The following is a 23,199-nucleotide window of genomic DNA, read 5'->3' on the forward strand; positions in this document are numbered from 1 at the left end:
AAAAAAAAAGGTTTGGCACTCTGTTGAGAACTGGATTTTGTTCATTGATCTCTTAGAGCCCTTTATTGTGGTCATGAATGAAAGAGGAGGGAACAGAATTCATTGGTTTAGTAAGTTAGCCAGGAGTTATTCTTCGAGGGCCTTCTACATGCAAGGCAGAGACGAATAGTCTGTGGTCTTTGCCCTTAAGGAACTCACACCCGAGTCCAGGAGATGGGTGACCATAGCCCTGTGGGGAAAATGCCATATCAGGATATGTTTAGACTGCTGTGGGCACCCAGAAAAGGGGTACCTCTGCTTGGAGTATTTCTATGCTTTTCCTCACATATTGTCCACCTTATCTCCTGGGGGACTCGACCTAGACCTCTGTGCCTTCAGAGAAAGCATTCTCTGACTACTCTGAGGGGGTTAGGTACCCCTTTTGGGGGGTACATGTGTAAAAGCCTAGAGGGAAGAGAAAACCTGGTGTGTCTGATTAGCAGATATTTATTATGTGCCTACCATACACTCAATATGTGATCCTTGAGGGAGGTGTCCACTCCATCAGTCTCCGAGGGGACTAGCTTTAGATCACTGAGGACTCAAACTCAAGCTGGAGTCCACATCCTGTCACACTTGTACATTACCTTCCCTCTGGACTTCACCCTAGGCTGTGGAGTTGAGGGCCAAAACGCTGAGGGTGAAACGTGGCAGGCAGAGCTCGGAAATATCGTACAGCACACTGGAGTTCCCCCTATGTTCAGAGTGTGTGGGAGGAGAGCTGCCTCCATCCCCCACCAGAGCAGCCCCAAGTTACTATGCTTGTCTGGCCCTTCAGGCAGCTGCTGCAGTTCTCTAGTGTGCTTCCAGGCCCTTACCACTCTGGAGCAGGTGGAAGGGTCATTTTAGACAAAGAAAAGCAGAGCTGCCATGAGGTTAATATGTGGTTCAAGATGTGTCACTGGGACCCACCCCCAAGAGCACCAGTCTGGGTTCTGGTCCCTGCTCTGCCACTCATTGTTCAAATGAGGAAATCTCATTCCAGTCTCCAGTCTTTTCAGTTATTATTGATAAAATGAAGAGGTTGACCAAAGTCAGCAGTGGTAAAGATGAGCACACATGCTGTCTCTTCCCGCCACCACCACCCAGTCCCATCTTCTTTGCCAGTAATAAACTGTCACAGCTCCGTTTTCTATATACTTCAAAACCTATACATCTCTTTGCCCCATTCTCCCCAAGCAGCACTTTTTCCTGCTGAGATAAGGTGAGGTTTTAGCGTCCTTCTCCACATAATCCTGCGACCATGGGAATGGATAGAAGACTGAGTGCTCTTTGATCCAGGAGTTGTGCAGGCCTGACAGCTGTGAAACTGAGTAGACACTGAACTGCCTGCTCGCCAGTGGTGTTTCTAGCAAACTCCAGGAAGCAGTGCTGCAGCTAGAAATCAGGGGCCCTGGGTACAAAATTTCACCAAGGGCCCCCTTTACTCCTAGTTGGTATCATAATCAGTAGCCTGCCAGGCAGGGGATGCATGGTCATCTTTGTACCTGTCAAAATGACAAAAGCAGCTGCAGACAGGGACTCAGTCCCCCTGCTGTGGCCCAGTCTTGTTCTCTGGATCAACAAGGTTAGACCTCAGCAAACGAAGCAGCAGACTGCAGCTCCCTTCAGGCAAGTTTCCTGCTGTCAGCAGCTGTAGAATATTATGGGATTTACAGGCTTACTGGTAATCTTAATGGAGAGAAAGTAAGGGATTGAGAAGCTAGAGAGAGGGTTTCTTTGCCAACCCCAGGTAGAAACTTCCAGAAGTTCCTCTAAGTCTCTAATTCCTTCCCATTCAAAATGATTGTACTGAAGTGCCAGTAGTCCTGAATGGTGGGAGGGCAAGATTACTTTGAGGCAGAAAAGGCACAGGGAGGCAAGTGGGTGTGCAAAGCACACCAAGAGACATTGAGTGTATGAGCTTGGCTCAGGGAAAGGAACTTTCCCTAAGAGCCCAGGACTCCTTTAGAACCCCACCAACCAAGGCCACCAACCACCTCGGCTGAGGGGTGAGCTGTTACAAAGCTGCGAACCAAAGAATTTCATTCTTACACAATTCCCAGTATGCCCTGCTTATGAATTATTAATTATTAATCAGATCTCCAGACAGTGTACCCAGCACACCAAGCATTTCACCAAACCACAGAAGGCAGCTTGTCTGTGACCATGGGGACCAAAAACCGTGGAGAAAGCCACATAAGATGTAGTTACCTTCACCCAATGCCCTATGCTGGACACACATTCTTGGCTGTCTATAGTGAGTAGGTGAAAAAGTCTGTGTGGCCCATGACAGTCTCTCCCCGCCTATTCTTCCCTCTCAAGATGATATTAATCAGTTTGAGGTGATGGAGTGGAAGATGCAAGAGAAGTACAAATGGTGGCTAATTAAATGCCAAAGGCGGGAAAGAGATCTTCACAGAGCTGGCTAGTGCCTGCCTTACACAGCAAATAGAATCGAGCCAGTCCCCAGAGTACTGGCCTCTTTTTCCCCCATCTCAAAAGGTTCTTTCTTCTGCCCGCTTTTGTCTCCCTTGTAGTTCATATGCCATCACAGGTGTACAGCCTTGGCCTCAAAGGATTCATTGTGACCTTATCCAGTCTGGGATCTGTTGAGTGAAGACAGTGGCGTCCCTCCGAGTTGCGTGGCGCCATTACATTCACAGGGGAAGTCCGTGAACAGTCCCAGGGAAGTGACTTGAGATCTAGCCAGACTGTGTTTGGGTGCCTCATTTGCACTCCAGAACCCAGCCACCAGTTCCTTTGGTGAATTAAAAAAAAAAAAAAAAAAATGAAGAAATTGCTATCATTACACCAAAGGTCCAACTCCTGGAATTCAGACTTGGCCCCCGTTTTCCTTCCTGTCTCGGCAGAATGGTATCCTTGACGACGCTGTTAGAACTGTGCGCAGAACAGCAGTGTCTGTGGTGTTAATGGCATTCCACGGGGCAGGCTGGGGCCGGTCTCCCTGGTGAGATGCAGCTGGACCAACATACCTCCTGCCAGGCAAGCAGCATGTGTCAGGGCCACCCCTGCCCTCGCCCACCTGTGTTCGCAGCTTCAACTCTCCATCTCCTAGACCCTCATCCCTGCTCGACTCTCCTTCCCTCCCACTGCTGTGAATTTCAGGCAGCACAGAGAAGCTAGGCTATCCAGAAGACAGAGAAGAGAACTGGGAGCAGGTTGTAGCCCAGTGCTGGGTTTCTCAAACTGCTGCCTGGGGGCAGGCGTTTGTTTAGTGTGCTATGAAAATAGTGTTCCCAGCTTAGTTAACTCTAGAAGCTCTGAATTACACAGAACCACATGGGCTTTTTCCCTGGATGACTTCTCCCAGCCTTTGTGACTCTGATGCACAGCCTGAATCTTAGAAAGGGCGATTAGTAGGCAGCACAGCCTGAATCTTAGAAAGGGCGATTAGTAGGCAGCATTTCTCAAACGTATTTTGCCGCAGAGAATACCTGATACTATCTCTCAGGATGGGAATTGGGCAAACAGTGCAAAGGAGGCCAGCTTAGCATTCAACAGTCTGTGCTTCAGAGTCAAGCTTAAAATCCCGTTTTGCCACTTACTAAGAGTCTTACCTAAGACACATTACTCCTCTGAGCTTCAGTTTCCTGTCTGTAAATTGGGATGATAACACCCTCCTGATAGGTGTTTTGAGGATTAAACAGCATCATATATATACATAAAATGTTAAGCACAACGCCTGGAGCTTAGTAAACTGTCAGCATGAGTTGTCATTTAATTGTTCAGCCAGAGTAAGATGATCTGCTTGCCCAGACTCCAGCCACACACAGCTGACTCACAGCCTGGAGTGCCCTCTGCCCCATACCATACTGCAGGACTTCAAGCTCCAAATATAACACCTTCCGCCCCACTCCAAGCCACTGTTCCTTCCTCCCTGTGTCAACATCTAGTTGCCTCCACCAGAAACCCAGGAGCCATCAAAGACTTCCCCCTCCCCCTACACAGAGTTTGTCACCAAGTGACATCAATGCCATTTCTTGTTTAAGAGACTCCAGGTTATAAAATCCCTTCCATTCCCATGGCTCCTGTCCAAACTGCACCTACTGCCTGGCCAGTTATCAAGTCAGATTCTTTGCCATTCCCTCTAGCAAGAAAGCCTGCCTTCCTCCTTCAGTCCACCCAGTAAATTGCTTATCCTTCAAGCCCCAATGAAGGTACCATTCTTCATTGAATGAAGGTACCATTCATTCAAGCCCAGTTGTTAATCCAGCATTTTCTCCCACCAGCCACTTAAACAGTCAGGGATAGCACCCCAAGCCTGCCTCGGGGGGTGCCTCTCGCAGTGACCACCTAAGTCAAGCTCCCACGCAGATTTTATCTTTAAACCCCTTGGCAGGGTACTTGACACTGAGTACGACTGTCAGTAAAATATTCGTTGAGTTTTACAAAAAGGTACTGTCTTCCTTTCTGTGATACAGTGATTCTTTTCAAAGGGATAGCCAGCTAATTGTTCCAAAGGATTCCTTGGACATTCTTGCCACTGTTAACAGCTTACATCTCTTCAGCATCTATTGTGTATCAGGTGCTTTATGTACATTAACTCATTCAATTCTGAGAGCCGGGTTCTCGTGTTCTTCCCCTTTCACAGATGAGTATTTTGAGGTTTATCTAATTGGTAAATGACCAAGGCAGGATTCAAACCCATGCTCCTACACCAGTATTCCCATCTTGACCATGGTCATCTAGATTTTTATTTTTTTTATTTTTTTTTATCATCTAGATTTTTATTTTTATTTTTTTTAATATTTTATTTATTATTCATGAGAGACAGAGAGAGACACAGGCAGAGGGAGAGGCAGGCTCCATGCAGGGAGCCTGACATGGGACTCAATCCGGGATCCCCTTATTTTTTTTAATATTTTATTTATTATTCATGAGAGACAGAGAGAGACACAGGCAGAGGGAGAGGCAGGCTCCATGCAGGGAGCCTGACATGGGACTCAATCCGGGATCTCCAGGATCAGGCCTGGGCTGAAGGCGGCACTAAACCGCTGAGCCACCAGGGCTGCCCTATCATCTAGATTTTTAAACTGATTTACCGCAAAACTGATCCGCACTTTCCTGTGAGGAAAAGAGCCATGGGTTTTTCCTTAGACCAAACTCTCTTAAAGACAATCTCCATTTCTATTTGTACCCATCCTTCAAAGTTCTTTTCCTAAAAAAAAAAAAAAAAAAAGTTCTTTTCCTAAACAGCCCGGAACCAGGAAGAAGAGTATAAGCCTCAACAGCTAATTCCCTATGGCTCGAGCCTCTCCCTGCCCCCACCCCCTTAAAATGGCTGGCACTTTTTTTTTTTTTTAAGATTTTATTTATTTATTCATAGACACAGAGAGAAAGAGGCAGAGACACAGGGAGAGGGGGAAGCAGGCTCCATGCAGGGAGCCCGATGTGGGACTTGATCCTGAGTCTCCAGGATCACACCCAAGGCTGCAGGCGGAGCCAAACCACTGCGCCACCAGGGCTGCCCTGGCTGGCACTTTATGCCACGTTTTCTCAGTAGGGAGGAAAGTTGGGTAATTTCATCAGGAAGCATTCTTGAGCGCTGCTTTGGTCCCAGGCACTGCAAAACACTGAGGTACAACTAAGAGTTCTCTGCCCTTCAGGAGCTCATAGCCAAGTTGGGGAGCCAACACACATGCACATTGTGGCTATAAGACACAGGGAGGTGAAAAGGGCCCTGAACGGAGTCTGAAAAGACCTGGATCCAAATCCAAGTTGGAATCTGCAACTCCAAAATCCAGAAAGTTCTGTAAACTGACAGTTCTACTTTGATTTCTTTTGTTTCACAACTCATTTGGAGGGAAAGCCTGATCTACTGTGAAGTTTTTATGTGGTCATTATTCATCCCCCTCAGTGTGAATATTCATACATTTTGCTGCAAAAACAATGGGTCTGATCACAGAGGGCTGCCCCAACCCCCATAGGGGGTTGTAGATAATACATGGTTCTGAACTCTTGATGTACATCTCACCTGCAGAGTTTTGGAAAAGGAATGTGAACTTAGGCCTTTTGTGATCAATTGAAAGGAATGTATGAAAAGAGTTCATAAACAGCAAAAAATTCATATAAGTTAGTCTTAAATGGTATAGTCACCCCTTCTGTGTAACAAGAGTACTGAGGATGGAGCAAGGGATTTTTTTCAGGACCAAGAGGGTTAGATGATGTCTTAAAGGGTGAATTGAATTTCTCGCTTTGTGGAGAAGCTATAGAAAAGAAATTCTGGGCTGAGGGGAGAGAATGCAGAAAATGTGCAGAAATAAAATGTCTTTCAGTAGCTTAAGCACATGGACTTTGTCAGCTTGTAGAAAAACTGATTACTTGTCAAAATGTAAGAGAAAAGCAGTACAGATAATATAAAGGGGCAGCTAGTCTTCAGTCCATTTGCTCTGGGCAGATTTTTCTTTAGGATGCAGACTTCAATGTGTTCACAGAGAAACATCACTGTCGCGTTGATGGCTCCCTATCCCACCTGCTGGGGAGACTGGGGAGCCGTTCACCCCTCTCCATCTCCCCAGGCAGGTCCAGCAAGGATCACACCCACACACCACTCCAGGCTGGTGCTCATCTTACCACCCTCTGCCTGGTCCGCTTAGCCCCTTACCAGCTGGCTTCTCTAGTGTCAGACTGCCAGGTTCAAATCAGATCAGCCACTTACTACTTCTGATGGCCTTGAACAAGCTATTTGCCTCTTTTGTGCCTTTGTTCCTCACCCATAAGATCAGAATAATGGCAGAAAGCTGGCATGGAAAGTACTTTAGCAGAGTGCCTCAGTGGTAAGCGCTCAAACAGTAGTTATTATGATTATTATTATTACAAGGACTCCCCTCCTCCAACTGTGTATAAATGCATACATTTCTTAACAGTTACTTAAACAAGAAGAGCCCTTTCTTTATTCTGCCTTGGTCATAACTCGTTCCTAGTTAACTATTTACTGTACAGAGTGTTTCTATTTCAGGTTTTTTGCAGCTCTCAGTCGCGGCGAGGCATGGCCTCCCTTACTTTGGTCATGATCCAGTACAGGGATTCCTAGATTGGGGTCCTTAGATCCCCAGGGGTCCTTGTAGACAGTCGGGGGATTCCCAGACTAATTTCAGGACTGGAAATTTCAGGCTAATTTCAGGCTCTCATGCAGAGCACAGAGTGCTGACTTTGAAAGTAGGGAAGGAAGCTCTGCCACTGACCACTTACCTTATCCTGTGCAAGTTTCATAATCTCTAGGAGCCTCTATTTCCTACTCGACAGGATGAGAATACCAGTACTTTCCTCACAAGAGAGTTATAGCTTAGATCAGATGGTGTATTTAAAGCCCTTAGTGCAGGACCTGATGTATGACAAATACCTCATAAATACCTGCCGCCATTGTCACTACTATTAGTACAAGACATTTCTTGAAAATCACACTTTTACCCCAAATGGAGCCTCAGGTATAATTAAAAGGTCAGATTTCTGCCAGAAGTGGATAGAATTACATCAGCCTAGTTCACTGACACTGTGGCCTGATGCTAAAAACCTCTGTGTGGCACTTACATGTGCTGTTGCTAACTAAAAATGAGGAGAGTTATTACTTAACCAGTACATTTGGGCATAGGGAAACAGTGCAAATGTGAAGTCTTGGTATGGAGAAAGAAAGTCTCTCTGGTCATTAAAAAGTCACAAGGACTGCTGGTCTGAAATACCAATAAGTATTTTCTGGTTGGAAGGTCTCCTTTTATAAAAAACAAAACAAAACAAAAACAACACATGGACCTTGTCACCAGGGCTCCACAAAAGCCCTTCAGCAGGTTTAACCAATTAACCAAAGTTCTAGTGTACATTAATTCCATGGTGTTTAGGGCCCACTGTGAGCAGAGCCTTACCACATAGAAATCCCACCTGAAACAGGAGAAGCTGTTGGCAGTGAGCAAGCCCAAACGACCATCGCCTCCCACCATTCTACAAATGGAGAAAGGCCTAGAGCTGGGAAGAAACTTGCCTATTGCAACACAGCCATCGTGTCATGGGGCTGCATACCTAAGACTCAGCTGTCCATCCAACATCCCTTCTGACAGACCAGGATTCTCACCCAGGGGGCAAATCAGAGACACCCAGGGAGTTATTTCTGAACTACTTGGGCATCTCTCTATTTCCCTCACCCACTCTATAACTAACAGATATGTAAATAAAATAAAAAGCAGAGAACAGATAGGCTAGCCCAGAGTGTCCCAGTTACAGCTGTCTATAAGAACTACTTGGGCTGCCCCTTCCTTATCTTGAGATTCTGGCTCAGTAGGTCAGAGCTGGGGCCTGAGAATCTGCATTATTAGTAAGCACACCAGGTGACTGGGATAAGCAAGTTTTGGAGAACACAAGGCTAATCCTGGCCAGCAGAAGGTTCACTAGTTTCTGTCATAGAGTGGGCAGTGGGATTGTGAAGGCACTAGAGATGTTCCACGTGCAGTTAATGAGACAGTTAACCCATAACCTGTGCTAATTCCCTGTAGCACCTTTCTCTCTTCTAACAACCCCAATTCCTGGACACAATGGCAGCTCAAAAATGTTGCTGACTGACCTACTTTGGGGAGATGATTTGAGCAAAAGACACCCTGTCTAGCCTGGGTGACATTAACATCTCTCTTTGGCTTTGTGTTAGGCTGAAGAACCTGGAGCTGGCTGCTGTGGGCGGATCAGACGTCCATGTGAAGATGCTGGCGGCCCCTATCAATCCATCTGACATAAATATGATCCAAGGTAACCTTGGTTTCTGTGGCTTATGTTAATTGGCTTTTTTGCTTAGCTGCCACCTCGTTTTCATCTTTCCTCAGGTGTGGGTGTGAAATTCCTGTGATTAGCAGCAGCTGCTCTCCAGATGAGCCATCTGCAGACTATGAGCCCTCTCTGGCCTCCCCTCTCTGGAATGTGAGGCTTTTTGAGAGTTAGGAAAATTGCAGTGGGGAGTAAACCAACCACTGTGAGTGCCTGTGATGTGCTGGGCTCATTTCATACATTATCTAATCCCCATAATAACCATGAACGCTAAAAAAAATATTATCCCCTTTACAGATGAAGAAGCTAAGGCACAGAGAGTCTGGTTAGTTACACAGCAAGTCAAAGGCAGAGCCCAGATTGGGCTTAGATCTGACTCCAAAGTTCCTGCTCTTTCACTGCTCAAGCTTCACTAGGTGACACTGTGCTCTTCTCCCTTAGGAAATTATGGCCTCCTTCCCAAGCTGCCTGCTGTTGGAGGGAATGAAGGCGTTGGACAGGTGGTAGCAGTGGGCGGCAGTGTGACTGGGGTGAAGCCAGGAGACTGGGTGATTCCAGCAAATGCCGGTTTGGGTAAGTTGCTCCAGGTGTCTGCAGCCTCTCATTATTCCAGATTGTATTTCACTCACACTGGAAATGTTTGCTCTTTGGCTCAGTGTAACTAAGCAATGCAGGGTTTATTATTGAGTTCATATACCCACCACCAGTAGGAACAAGAGCAGAACAGGAGAGCAGAAATTGTGTTTTTTCCACTTTGGAGGTGGTGGACCTGCTATCTCATCTTTTTGGGCGCATTTTGATCAGAGCTGTGATTCTCTGAATCCCTACATCCCTGCTGTAAGATACAGTGGGAAACCCAAAAAAGATAGCCCTTGCTCTCCAGAAGGTTAAAATCTAATAGAAGAGGGGCATCTGAGTGGCTCAGTGGTTGAGTATCTGCCTTTGGCTCAGGTCGTGATTCCAGAGTCCTGGGATCAAGCCCCAGTCCCACATCAGGCTCCCCGCTGTGCCTGTCTCTCTGCCTCTCTCTCTATGTGTCTCTCATGAATTAAGATTTATTTATTTATTCATGAGAGACACACGAGAGAGAGAGAGAGGCAGAGACACAGGCAGCGGGGAGAAGCGGGCTCCATGCAGGGAACCCGACATGGGACTCGATCCCAGGACTCCAGGATCACACCCTGGGCCGAAGGCAGATGCTCAACCGCTGAGCCACCCAGGCGTCCCAGTAAATAAAATCTTTAAAAATATATATATAATTGAAGAAATCTCCAAGCTAGCAATCTCAATAAAGGATTTATTACAAGTTCACAGGAAGCAGAGGACACTTCTGGCTCCTCTGTGTGTGAATGCAAATGTGAGAGAGATAGACAGTCTTAAGGAAGGATGAGGGGTTTGTGGAGGAGACTTATTTGGCATGGACCTTCAATGGATGAATTATGTTAGATGGAGATGAGCCAGAAATCTGCATTTGTAGGAAACAAAATGAGCAAAGACACAAAAGTGAGTTTGGAAAATGAGAAATCCAGTGTAGCCTCAGCAGAGGATTTGTACATGGGAGAGGACCACTTAAGTGATTAAAGGTTATAGAGGTAGTGGGGCCAGATGGGGTAGCTCTGCAAAAGCCAAGCTAAGGAGTTAGGATCCTCTTTGATATATAGTAAGGAGTCATTGGTGAGTTTTATTCCTTAGCATTTCAGTTTTTGAGGCACAAACATTATACAAAGGATCCTGAGAGCAACCACGAGAGGGAAGCAGGGAAGACAATATCCAACCCTTTAGATGTATAAGGAACTGAAGCTTGGGAAAAAGCCTTTGCCCAAATTCAAACAGCAAACTGAAAAAGAGCCCATCAAAATCTTTTGCCACTATTTTTCCTGCTACACTACAGTATTAGGATCCTTTGGGTTATAATTTACAGATAGTTGACTCAAACTTGGTTTATAAAAAAAGTTAATTGGTTTCTGGGAAGTACAACAACTGGAAGGCTTCAGGCACAGCTGGATCCAGGAACCAGTGATATCAGGCTCATTTTGTTGTTCTCACTAGTTCTCAGATGGAATCTCCCCATATAGTGATGTAATAGCATCAACAAATATTTACTGTCTACTCCCTTTGCATCAGGCACTGTTCTAAGCACTTTGTATATATTAACTCAGTCATTCCCACAAGAAGTAGATATGAGGCAAGTGTAAAATATTAAGCAACTTGCCCAAGGTCACCCAGCCAATAAATGGTAGAGCTGAGATTCAAACTGACCTTTCATAAATGGCCACCACCAACCTGAGGTTTGCATCATCTTAAGAACAAACGAATGAACACAATCTGTCCAGCACAGCCATATCCATTTGGTAGGAAGACTGACTGACCCTGCCTGAGTCCTTGTTCATTCCTGAGCCGTTATGTCCAGCACTGTCACCATAAGCATTTTCACTGCAAGCATTTTCGCAGCATAACTATTGGCCATAAGGCAACTTTGCTGTAAAAGATAAAATCATGAAAAATAAAAGAGGAATGTTCATTAAAAAGGACATCATGAAACATGAAAAATTAGTAACAAAATTAAAAAGACCTTATTGCAAATAAAAATGTTGGAGAAAATTCAAAATGTGTAGATGTCTGGCAATACTGCACAAATACTGATTTTATTTCATGAATCCACAAAATGTACCTAAGCATTTATTTTCAAAGTCTTTTGTTCCTAGTATCATAAAATTTTTTGTGCTTGTTGATTTGTCTCCTGAATCAGTATCATGCTTTTTTTTTGCTAAAATTTCTTCCTTAAGAGAAGTATCAGTTTCCAAATACTAGGATGCACATTTATAACTGGGCTTTGTATTGTGTTGTGAAAGCCTTTGCACCATTGTCTGGTTTTGGCATATTGTCACATTTCTGTTGATATAGGTTCTAAAGTTCTCTGGGAAATGTGGGCTCAAAACTGTCCTACTGTATAGACCGTTATGAGGGCTACAGTTTATATAGTATAAAATGAGAGGATTGTGTCAATGGAGAAATGAAACCAAACTGTCAACCAGTAGATGAAATCAACAAACTGTCACACCAAACTGTCAACCAGTTATATTTTTTTAACTTTTTACGGCAAAATTACCTTATGGTTAATGAGTTATATGGCAGAAATGCTTGCGGCAAAGATGTTTATGGCTTAGAACCACCAGGAGCGTGGGGCTAGGCCATTCCATTTGTCCTAGTTGAGTGTCTTGCCCACCCCTATGGTTTAGAGGATGGGAGCTGGCAGTTAACAACCTCAGTGGTTAGGAAGGAGCAGTTCTAGAAAGAAAAAGGTACCAGATAGGAAAAAATAGTAAGAGAAGTTTATTAGAAGCTCTTTTCTTGGGATCCCTGGGTGGCGCAGTGGTTTAGCGTCTGCCTTTGGCCCAGGGCGTGATCCTGGAGACCCAGGATCGAATCCCACATCGGGCTCCCGGTGCATGGAGCCTGCTTCTCCCTCTGCCTGTGTCTCTGCCTCTCTCTCTCTCTCTCACTCACTGTGTGCCTATCATAAATAAATAAAATTTAAAAAAAAAAGAAGGTCTTTTCTTCTCTGAGATCAGAAAAGCTGCCAAGAGGGCACCAGGGTGGCTCAATCGATTAAGCATCTGACTCTTTGATTTTGGCTCAGATCATTTCAGGGTGGTGAGAACAAGTCCTGTGTGTCGGGCTTCATGCTGGGCATGGAGCCTGCTTGGGATTCTCACTCTCTCTCTCTTCCCCTCCCCCCACCAAAAAAGAAAAGAAAAGCTGCCAAGGATAGATCCACTCTGTCCTGCAGCCCTACCTGGCAGTGAAAGAGCCTAGACATTTGAACAGACCCAAGAGCAGCAGGATTCACCATATTGATAGGGACTGGTGCTCTGAGCCAGCCTCTGGCAGACAGTCTCTGCCCTCCAAGCTGGCTGGGGATGGGGAACCCAGGAATAAAAAGACAACGCTTAACACAATACACTCTAGTAAGGGCTATGGGAAAAGGTGGACACAAAGGCAAGAGCCCCCATCTTGGGAAGTATTAGGAGGGGCTTCCCAAAGAAGTGGTGCTTGAACTCAGTCTGGAAGACTGAGTAGAAGCACAGCCAGTGGGCTAGGTGAGGAAGGGCTTCCAGGCAGGAAATGCAGCGTGTACAAAGGTGCAGTGGTGGAGAAGGCATGGCACTGTCAGAACTGCAGTAGTGGGGTTTGGCTAGGTCCCAGCTGGCCTGAGGGAGACGCGAGATGAGGCTGTAGAGGTAGGAGGGGATCCAGTCATGGAGGGCTCACATCTATGGTCAGAGAGAGCCCAAGGAAGAATTAAGAAGAATGAGTGGACCAGACTTTAGCAGTGCAAAGAATGCTTTGGAAAGGCAGAGGGTGGAGGCAGGAAGCCAGTAAGGAGGTGGCTAAACAGTTGGGCTTCACACGAGAAGGGTCTGAACAAGGCAGTGCCATAGGACCCAAGAAGACAGGAACAGAGGAACAGAAGCCAAATCACTAGATTTGAAGAGAAGAATGAGGGGCATCTGCCAGGGGAGCAGGTAATTGCATGGGTGGAGGTGGTGGTGTCAGCCAGAACAGGGATTTCTCCCTGGACAAAAGGTAAGTCTTTCCTACCAGTTGCCAAAGAGCATGAGGATTTTATAATGGCCAGGACTATAATCGACTCCATTTATTCAGCAAGGATTTCATGAGTCTGCTGTGTGCAGGGCTCTGGAAGGCAGCAGTGAACAGATATGGTCTTTCTTCTGGTAAGGGCTGCAGTTTTGTAAGAGTGACCGTCATTAAACACATCAGTCCTCAACTGGCAAGACCTTGGTCATCCTTCGTGGTACTGAGCCATGAAGCTCAAGCTGTGCCCAGAGCCAGCTTTTCCCTACATGCGTCCAGTCCCCAGGGAGACTGGACCAGAGAATGTATGGACTGACTTTCTCATTGGAAAAACTCAAAACCCTCCCGAGGCAGCATGGGGCAGGAGCAGGAGCAGCAGCCTGGGAATCTCACTCCACCCCCGTGGGTGAGCTTGTTGAAGCCACAGCTACTTCGAGTCTATTTCCTCATCTCTGCAGGGCAGCTAAGTCATTGCCTGGCACATCCCAACTCACTCATGCAGCTCAACTGAGGGAAGACATACAACAATTTTGACAAACTAAATTTCTGTATGCATTAGATCAGGGTCAGCAAACCTTTTTTTTTTTTTTTTTTTTTAAGATTTTATTTATTCATGAGAGACCCAGAGAGAGGCAGACACACAGAGGGAGAAGCAAACTCTATCTTAAAGAGCCAACCTGTAAATATTTTAGGCTCTGCAGGCCATACTGCCTCTATTCAACTTTGCCATCATAAACAGCCATGGACAATACATAAGAAGTGAGCATGACTTTGTTCCAATAAAACTTGGTTTACAAAAACAAGTGGTGAGCCAGGTTTGGCCTGGCCGTAGTTTGCCGAACCCTGTATTTGGTGGTAGAAATGATTAAGGGTCAGTTGCACAGGGGTGAGGAACAGGAGTCCTGACAACTATGGCATGGGAATTAGGGTCAATAAAGGAAACCAAGGGACATTATGCATCTACTATGTACTAGGCACAATGATAGTCTGTATAAAGGCTGTAATCTTCACACTATGACATGAGTGCCAAAAAAGGTGAAGTGATAATTCTAAGTCACACAAATCATGACTGGCAGAGCCGGGGTTTTTAAGCAGGTCCCCCATTCTGAAGTCTAAGGATTTCTACTTTAAAACCCTGAAAGTTCTTGGGGCTGACCATGGGTACTGCCCCCATCCCAGGTTCTCTTGAGAAGAGGATTAAGGACTGCCAAGCCCCAGAAATTCATGTCAAAGGCTGGATTTCCATTGTCCTGCCATTAAGGGGAATTAGAAAACACCCCTAGTTGCATGCATAGAAAGCCCTACACTAGGTGTTTGGTGCAGAATAGATACATGGCACATATTTGGCTAAAATGAATGGGGGCTATGATTATGAAGATGACAATGAGGATTTGAAAACTAGGCTAGGTGGAGCCCAGAGAATGCCCAGGTACCTCCTAGATTCCAAAGGAACCCTTCAATTTTTCAGTGTCTTGTTTTCTCAGCCACAGATCTACTCTGGGATTGATGCAGCCCTTAACAGTGTGTCCCTGCCTCCTGTTTCCACTACCTGGTCCTTCTAAAGCCCACATCGTCTCTCCCCTCCTACAGCACAGTTAGTAGTCATCAAGGCTATCTCCTACTCCCCATGCCTGACCATGTGGTGCCAGGGTACTGTTAGAATCCCAGCAACTAGGTAGGTGCACACACTCCAGAGCTTTGGAGGCATAGGCCAAGGAGCCCTGACACTGAGCCAGCAAGGTTCCAAACAGTTTCTTTAAGGTGACCTAGTGAGTATATGGTGGAACCAAGGCTTAAATCTGTGTCTGTCTGACCCCCAAGTCTGTCCTCCTCACCTCTGCTTTATACAGGATCCCACCTGCATGGGTGAGCACCTGTCAGACTGCCAGTTGTAACCCATTAGCAAAATTGATCTAGGGGGCTACAAACAGCATTTTTTGTTGTTGTTTACTAAAATCAGTCAAAATAGAATCTTGCATTATACATAGTAGGGTAAATATTGTTCCCTAAAGCTTTCGTTTCTGTTTTATGTATATGTATGTGTATGTTAACATATTTATATATGTGAATGTACCAAAACTCATGGTTACTGTGGGTCAAGATCCTGAAAGTTTGAGTGATGCTCCTCTAGCCCAAGCCACTTTAGCCATAGCCCAGGTGTGTCTTCCCATCATTCTGCCCAGCAGTGTGTATCCTCCAGGTCCATCCTCTGTCCTGCCTCAGAGCCTCTGCATATGCTTTTTCCTTTCCCTAGAATGTTCTTGATGTAGTCTTTGAATGGTTGGCATCTGTATCCTTTAACTCTTAGCCTGCATCTCCTCAGAGATGCTGTCCCTGACCCCCATCTCAAGTAATTCTCCCCAGTATTACTTTCTGCCTTTATAATTTGTAGTTACTGTACCTGCTTGTCTGTTTTTCACCTGTTCTCCACTGGAACAAAGCTCTGCAAAAGGCAGGAATGCATCTGTGCTATTCAAGTGCCTGGCTAAGTATCTATAGATGGAAGGGGCAGCCCAGATTGGCCAGGTGACTTTGGGCAAGTCACTCTCTTGGTTTCCTGCCCTGTTGAATAAGGAGGTTAAACTCAGTGTTCAGTGCTCTAAGAGCCTTCTCACACTCACATTTTACAATTTTGTCTGCCACTAGAATGTGGGCTGGAGGTTAATGGTCATTTCTCTCCAGTTTACAGGCATTTGTCATTTACCTTCTGTCATTTGGTTTGTGTAGCACTCTTGGAGGAGGCCAGTCAGGTTCTTCTTGCCAGTGTCACTCATATATTAGGGTAACCAAAACTCAGTGACTTAGGAATTTGCTCAACTAGCAGAACAGCAAAATCAGGTCCCAAACTTAGGCCTTTGACTTCTACTTTCATGCTTTTTCCCACAATACCACCCAAGTCAACCTGCCCTCAATGAGGAAAAGGAGGACCGAGTAGGAAAATGGGGGCTTTCACAGCTTCTCTTGCCCATGTCATGATGTTCCTCAGAGTCCAATAGTTTCAGATCCTTTGCCACCTGCTGGGTAACATAAGCTACATCTAATGGTAACTAATGTGAGAATAACAAAATCTACTTTATAGAACTATCATGAGGACTCACAGAGATTCAAAAGGATTTCAAGATATTATTTTTTCTCCAAGTATTACTTGAAGGCTGATGTCTTTGGTGCCAGTTTACTGAGGAAGGTGATCTGGGGCCAGGTGTGGAGAGGGATCTTTTCTCACTAGCCTGGACTCATCCCCTGACTCAGGAACCTGGCGGACCGAGGCTGTGTTCAGTGAGGAAGCACTGATCGGAGTTCCAAGTGACATCCCTCTTCAGAGTGCTGCCACCCTGGGTGTCAATCCCTGCACAGCCTACAGGATGTTGATGGATTTTGAGCAGCTACAGCCAGGTAGGAACCCACAGGTACTGGGAGCAGGCCGGGATTTCCTGGCTGGGACGTGACCCAAATCCAGATCCTGAGACCATAGGAACTTACCAGGAAGGAGCTGAGAGGAAGATGGGCTGCTAACCTGGGTGAGTGTGTGGTTGTTGCTTTTGCTTTGTTAGCTTGGTTCCTAGAAAACATGCTGAAACCTCATGGGGAGAACACTCTGGATAACCGCTGGAGGACTGCATTCCCTAGAGCTTGGGATGGAATTCTGTTATTCAGCAAAAACGTGTGGAGTTGTGCTAAGCTCTGAAATACAAAGCCAGACAAGATAGACACAGTGCCTGTGTTTTCAGTAAAATGCTGAACTTCGTAATTCCACTCAGCATTCATATGACACTTTCTAGTTCACATAAGTGCCTTTACGTGCATTACCCCAGCAACTGCATCAAACCTTCAAAGCAGTGCAGTGAGGGTGTTATCATTGGTTGAGAGCTCAGGCCCCAGGCAGACAACCTAGGTCTAAATCCCGGCTTCACCTCTCACTGGGAACTGACCTGTCTCAGATTATCAGATCTGTCACCCATCAGATGGAGAGTAAGGGTTGTGAGAGTTAACAGAGAACCTGCAGCGTGACACTCAGCAAGCGCCTGGCATACAGCACAGTAACTAGCAGCTACTTTATCACTCTTCCTGTTCAGAAATGGAGAAACTGAGGTCCAGAGAAGGAAATTGTTTACGTGAGATCACTTAGCAAGGAAATGACAAAACCCGGTGTTCTATTCAGGGGACTCTGAAAGCAGAGCCTGAGACTAGGACTGAAGGTGGATGGTTCACAGGGAAGGTGATCCTAGGAAGTAGTGAGGGGACGGGCACAGCAAGACAGAAGACAGAAAAGCCAAGGAAGGCTGGTTACTACTGTGGGCTAGCAAGGCTCAGTCTTCCTAGGAGGGGGCCTCTAAAGACCCTCATGGAACCCACCTCACAATTAACCTCCCACGGACAGGAGGCTGGGTTCATCCCCATTGTTGGAGGTTTGCCATGCGGATGACAAAACTAAAGCGGAGATGTTGGAGCACAATAAGCTTAGGTAGCCACTACTGCTCGAGGCAGGCTAAAAACCAGTCCCAGCTTCCTATGAAGAGAAATGTAGGTCCTCACAGCTGTGCCAAAGCGGTCTTTGGAGCCTTTGGTGGAAAAAGCCAGGCAGGTGACCAGAGACCCTTGCCCAAGTCCTGGTGCAGGAGGCATTTTGATCACCTGCTCCTCATTCGCTCAGGCCACGTCTGATTTGGGCTGCAGTTGGAATCAGGGCATTCTGACACCACCCCACCTCAGGTACTCATGGTGTATCTCTCCACTTGCCTGCCTTGGGGCAGGTGTGGCCTGGGCTAGATCAGTGTTATACTAAGTTGTCATACTGACCCATAATGAGAATTATAGTCTACCTTATAATCCAATACATAAGTACATATGAGTGTGTGTATATGTATGTATGTATATGTGTATGTGTATATATACCGTGTAATGGAAACCAAAGTTTCACAGAGCAGTATTTATCCTTACTATGTGTGCTGCACCATGTTCTTTTTAATTCTATTTTCTGGAATTTTAACTTAAAAAAGATTCTGTTTGCAACCCACTACGTTGATTTCATAACCTACTAATGGGTGACAATCTGTGTGCTGATGCCTGGATACAGAGAATGGGTGTTCTTCTTCTAGGAACTCCCCTGTCTGTAGCACCAGATCCCTGCATTTCAGACAGCATTTCAGAAATGACAGCACCTTCCTGAACACAATGGCATCTGACTAATGAGGAGCATTCTGATTGGTGCTCCCAGGATTCCTGTCTTATGAGAAGGAAACTGAGGTCATGACTTGTCCCATGTTACAGTCAGGCAGCTGGTACTCACATGAGGTCCATCTTATTTCAGAGCCCACATTTCCCCAGCATGCAATGCTGCCTCCCCATTGGTTACTTCCAAAGCCAGGCCCGGGCTTTGACCACAGACTACCTGTAGGACCCTGTTTCTGGGGCTGCAGGTTTCTCTAGCACAGTTCTAATCTCATTTCAAGGCAATGTGCCTGTAGGAAGCAGCACAAAGGGGGAATAAGACATGGCCATGCCCTCAGGAAGCTGCCAGCTTCAGGCTTTTGCTAGAAATGGACCTATCCAAAACCAAGTACAAGATAGGACACCACCTGCAGAGCACTGGGGAACACACAGGGGAGATGGGAAGGAAGCCACGCCTGAGCTGTACTTCAAAGGGTATATAGGACTTCAAAACGAAGGAAGAAAGAGGGAAATGTTGCAAACTATGGAAAATAACCTAAGCAGAGATTTGAGGACATAAAAATCAAGAAGATGATGAAAGATATAAAATGATTTACACAGTGGATCTAAATTACTTACAGCATGGACTCTGAGTTGCCAAGTCATGGGAGGCACCATGGATGTTGTGGAATTTGGGGTTGAAAGGGCATTGGGAGAAGAATAAGCAACACTCCCAAGATCTGAGAAGGCTCAACAGCCAGGTCGTGGGTCATTTCAAGCCTGAGGACACCTCTCTCTTGCTCTATAATAGAACCCCAGGTAGGAAGCACTTGACCTGTTACAGGTCTCCAGGGCTTGACTTGGGTCTCTTCCTGGCTCCACAGGAGACTGGGTCATCCAGAATGCATCCAACAGTGGAGTAGGGCAAGCAGTCATCCAGATCGCCGCAGCCCTAGGCCTAAGGACCATCAATGTAGTCCGAGACAGGTGCGTGGGGAGACCTGATCCCAGTGCACGCAGGTTGAGCCTTTCCACACGGCATCCCCACAGGCGCCCCCATCTCCACCAGGTGGCGCATGTGCATAAGCAGTCCTCCTCCGCAGTGACACAGATTGCTGACAGATGTCAGCTGCAAGAAAGGCCCAGGAGGCCTCTGGCTGTAGGGTGATGAACATCCCAAATGTAAAGGGAGGGCAGGAAGGAGGTGGATCTGACCCTTGCTGAAGACTTTGTGAGACTTGTGATAACCCATGGTTTCAAAGCCACAGTTCGTATTTAGGAACATCCAAAGCTGTGTTATTCCTACTGTGAACTGTCTAACCCAGGGCCCTTTCTCCCCCTGCATCTGTGTGGCACTTTGAACTGCACTATGATGTGAAGGAGATGGGGCAGGCTTGTCATTTCTGTTTCACAGTGAGAAAACAAGTTTCAGAGAAAAAAAAGACATAGCAAGTCAGTGACAGACTTAGCTCCCTGGCTCGTCCTCTTTCCACCATACTATCCAGTTGCCTTAAGCCTCACTGTCAATGAACGTGGCTACATCTGTCATGGAAGTCCAGTCTTAGGAAGAGAATTGACATTCTCCTCCCTTCCCTATCCCCTCAGTTGTGTTAACAAAAATTACCCTGTTTGCCTTGGCCAAAGAGACCCAGAGCCACGCCTGGGCTGGAGTATGTTTGTACAACACCCTGAAGAGCTCCTTGAAAAGTGTGGGCGAAAGGAAATGAAGTTTGTTGTTTCAGTAGACAAAAAAGTCAGGAAGTGAAATGACTTTTCCCTGGGCCAGATAGTTTCTTGTACCTTTGAGCTGGCAAGGGCTGTAGAAATCACCCTGTAATGCCAGTGATGAAACTGAGGCTCAGAGGGGTTGGAGTGTGATGAAATCAGGTAGCCAGCCCCTGTGTGAGGCCTGGCTTACACTCAATCCCAGCTTCCCACAAAGAGAAACTCGTGTTCTCACAGCTGTGGCATAGGGGTCCTAGGAGCCTGTGGTAGAGCCAGCAGGTGTGACCAAAGGCCATGGATTGTGTTTGGTTTCTAGACCTGACCTCCAGGAGCTGACTGATAGACTGAAGAGTCTGGGGGCCGAGCATGTTCTCACAGAAGAGGAGTTAAGAAAGCATGAGATGAAAAACTTCTTTAAGGTACCTAGGATGACGGGCATTGTGCCTTCATTCTATGCTCATCTCCCTGGAGAAAGTTGACCTGCTAGATAAGCTGGGACTGGCCCCACTGCTCCTCTCCAAATCCTCCCTTTGTCTCCATGTGGAAGATAAAGCCCCTTCCCTCAGCCAGGTGACAGCATGCATTAAGGGCCCAGGTGCTATGAGGGAGGCAGGAGAGACAAAGTTCAAAAAACTCTGGATGATGTGTAGGTTTGAATATATGTAGTGCTCCCCCTCAGTCCTCGCAGCCGGTGTGAATCTCCGAGCTGGGAGGACCCCGGGGACCTGAAGCACAGCAAAGGAAGAGAAAGGAAAGCATCTCCAAACATCCTTCTTATACTGTATCTGATAATCCCCTCAAAAGCTCTACAAAGTAGGTGCTATCTCTTTTTGATGAGAAAACCAAGACTCAGAAGAGATCAAGGATTTCACCAAGGGCAGAAGACAGAAGTGGTGGCGTCAGGGCTCTCTGAAGTCACAATCTCTTAACCTTCCAGAACCTCCACCCCCAGCACACCCAATAGGTGACCAGACCGTATCTCAGCCTCTTTCCTCTGAACCCTGGGTGACCGAACACACACACTCACTTGAGAACACGTGCCTCTTAAGAAGGGTTCTGAAGCAAGAGATCAACACCTCCAACTTTAACTGAGTTGTAAGTGCAGAGAAGAGGTGCCCTCGGGGGAACTGAAGTCCTTCAAAAAGGAAAGTAGATGCCCTCCATCTGTTCCTTCCCAGAGATGAGTTTTGAACAAAATTCTAAAACAGATAACAGAATTAAGTTGATAAAGCAAAGGTCCTCTTTGGGCCAAGTTTGAAGGCATCCCATTTTCTCCCCTCGTTCCCTGTGACACAACACTTGGGCCCAGGAAGTGCTGGCTTGTGGCAAGCTTTAAACCCCATGTGTACAGTGGTAGCTCCCTCATTGCAGGTTCCTTATTTTCCAGGATATGCCCCAGCCTCGGCTTGCTCTCAACTGTGTTGGCGGGAAAAGCTCCACAGAGCTGCTGCGACACTTAGCGTAAGTCCCTCGGCCCTGCAGGCCCAGCTGGCCAGAGCTCTCCACACCTTTAGCTAGGAGGACTGTCAAGTGACCAAGTCAGCATAACCCTGAGTAGGAAACTGGGACCCCAGTCCTGTCCCAGTTATCAGGCACTTCCCTTCTCAGCCTCCTCCTTTATAGATGATCGAGAGATCCATCTGCTTTGTTTTTCCTAGGGACCCCAAAAGTAGATAGCTAAGGTTTTTGTGATAGGGATATAGGTAAAGGATTCATAACTTAGGGGCATCTTAAAAAGTCACTTAGTCATAGCTTGTCAGCTTTTTTTTTTTTTTTTTTTTTTTTTTTAGCTTGTCAGCTTTTAAATTTTTTTATTAGCTTTTAAAAATGGGTTCTAATTTTAAAGGTAAAATTATGCTGTTACAAAACATTTTGAAAGCATGTAAAAGTACAAAGGATGGGGTACCTGGCTGGCTCAGTCAGTGGAGCATGTAACTCTTGATCTCAGGGTTGTAAGTTTGAGCCCCACATGGGGTGTGGAGATTACTTAAGAAATAAAATCTTTAAAAAAAATACAAAGGAAAAATTAAGCACAAAGGTTACCTATCATCCCCCAACCGGGGGGGGGGGGGTGTGGATGAGCATTGTTGACAATATTAACAGTGCCTGTCCTTCCACTGTTTTTTCTGTTAACATAAACTTCTTGAGCTGAAGAGTACCTGAAAGGATGCCTCCCAACTAAAGCAGGAATTCCCTCAACATCAGTTGATACATACTTGCTAGCACTCAACAGCTATGGAGTACAGAGATGGCTGAGACGCCAAGGAGGCTCTCTAGAATTCACAGGCTAGATGGGAAGATGGGTCATGTAGTCAGAGAGCTGTAATAGCAATCACTGAGCATTTACCCCTGCACCAGACTCTGCAGAGTGCTTGTGTTAACCCCTGACGACCCCAGGCGAGGGATACTATTTGCATCCCCATTAACAGAAGGCCCCAAAAGGGTAATTACCTTGCCCCAAGGTCTGGGAAGGTGGAGGGCCAGGCTTTACCCCCAAGTTATTGTGACTCCTGAGAACACCTCTTCCACCCAAGTCGGACATGCTCTGTGGCAGCCTGCCATACCCACAGCACTCACTATAGGAGGAAGCCTTGACCTAGAGTGCTAAGCAGAGGCACTGGAGTCCCAAAGTCCCAGCTCTGCTACTTATTAGCTGTGGGCCTGTGGAAAGTTAGGCAATACGTGAAAAATAGTCTAGACCTCAGTCTCCTTGTGTATAAGACATGGAGGATATAAACCCTTTCTGCCTCAGAAGGTTAGTCCAGGGACACCGAGGTAAGGCACAAATTGCTACACAGGTTAAGAAGTGGCCTTAGGTTTTTTCATTATAAAGTGAGAGTGATAAAAGTACTCCCCCCGCCCTGGGGTTACACTGAGGCTTCACCAAGCCACTGCACATGGAAGTGCTCAGACCTGTGCCTGGCACCCAGAAAACACCCAGTG

The 23,199-nt window shown here is 46.3% G+C and overlaps 1 protein-coding gene across 4 annotated transcripts in view; it reads left to right on the forward strand.

The window, feature by feature from the left end:
• The window catches only part of MECR (mitochondrial trans-2-enoyl-CoA reductase), a 30,864-nt gene that overhangs the window by 4,664 nt on the left and 3,001 nt on the right, over positions 1-23,199 (forward strand). Inside the window, exons 1-7 of one of the 4 annotated variants that reach the window (XM_038531350.1) lie at positions 2,881-3,024; positions 8,675-8,772; positions 9,229-9,360; positions 16,633-16,776; positions 19,416-19,518; positions 20,573-20,675; positions 21,644-21,717. In XM_038531350.1, coding sequence (XP_038387278.1) covers positions 8,727-8,772; positions 9,229-9,360; positions 16,633-16,776; positions 19,416-19,518; positions 20,573-20,675; positions 21,644-21,717 — 602 coding nt within the window. In that variant the 5' untranslated portion in view covers positions 2,881-3,024; positions 8,675-8,726. Of the gene's footprint in view, positions 1-2,880; positions 3,025-3,085; positions 3,201-8,674; positions 8,773-9,228; positions 9,361-16,632; positions 16,777-19,415; positions 19,519-20,572; positions 20,676-21,643; positions 21,718-23,199 lie in introns of those variants that run through there. The other 3 variants (XM_038531351.1, XM_038531348.1, XM_038531349.1) reach the window with 3 other exon arrangements.

The sequence above is a fragment of the Canis lupus genome, chromosome 2 (genome assembly GCF_011100685.1).
Source record: "Canis lupus familiaris isolate Mischka breed German Shepherd chromosome 2, alternate assembly UU_Cfam_GSD_1.0, whole genome shotgun sequence".
NCBI classification, from domain to species: domain Eukaryota; kingdom Metazoa; phylum Chordata; class Mammalia; order Carnivora; family Canidae; genus Canis; species Canis lupus.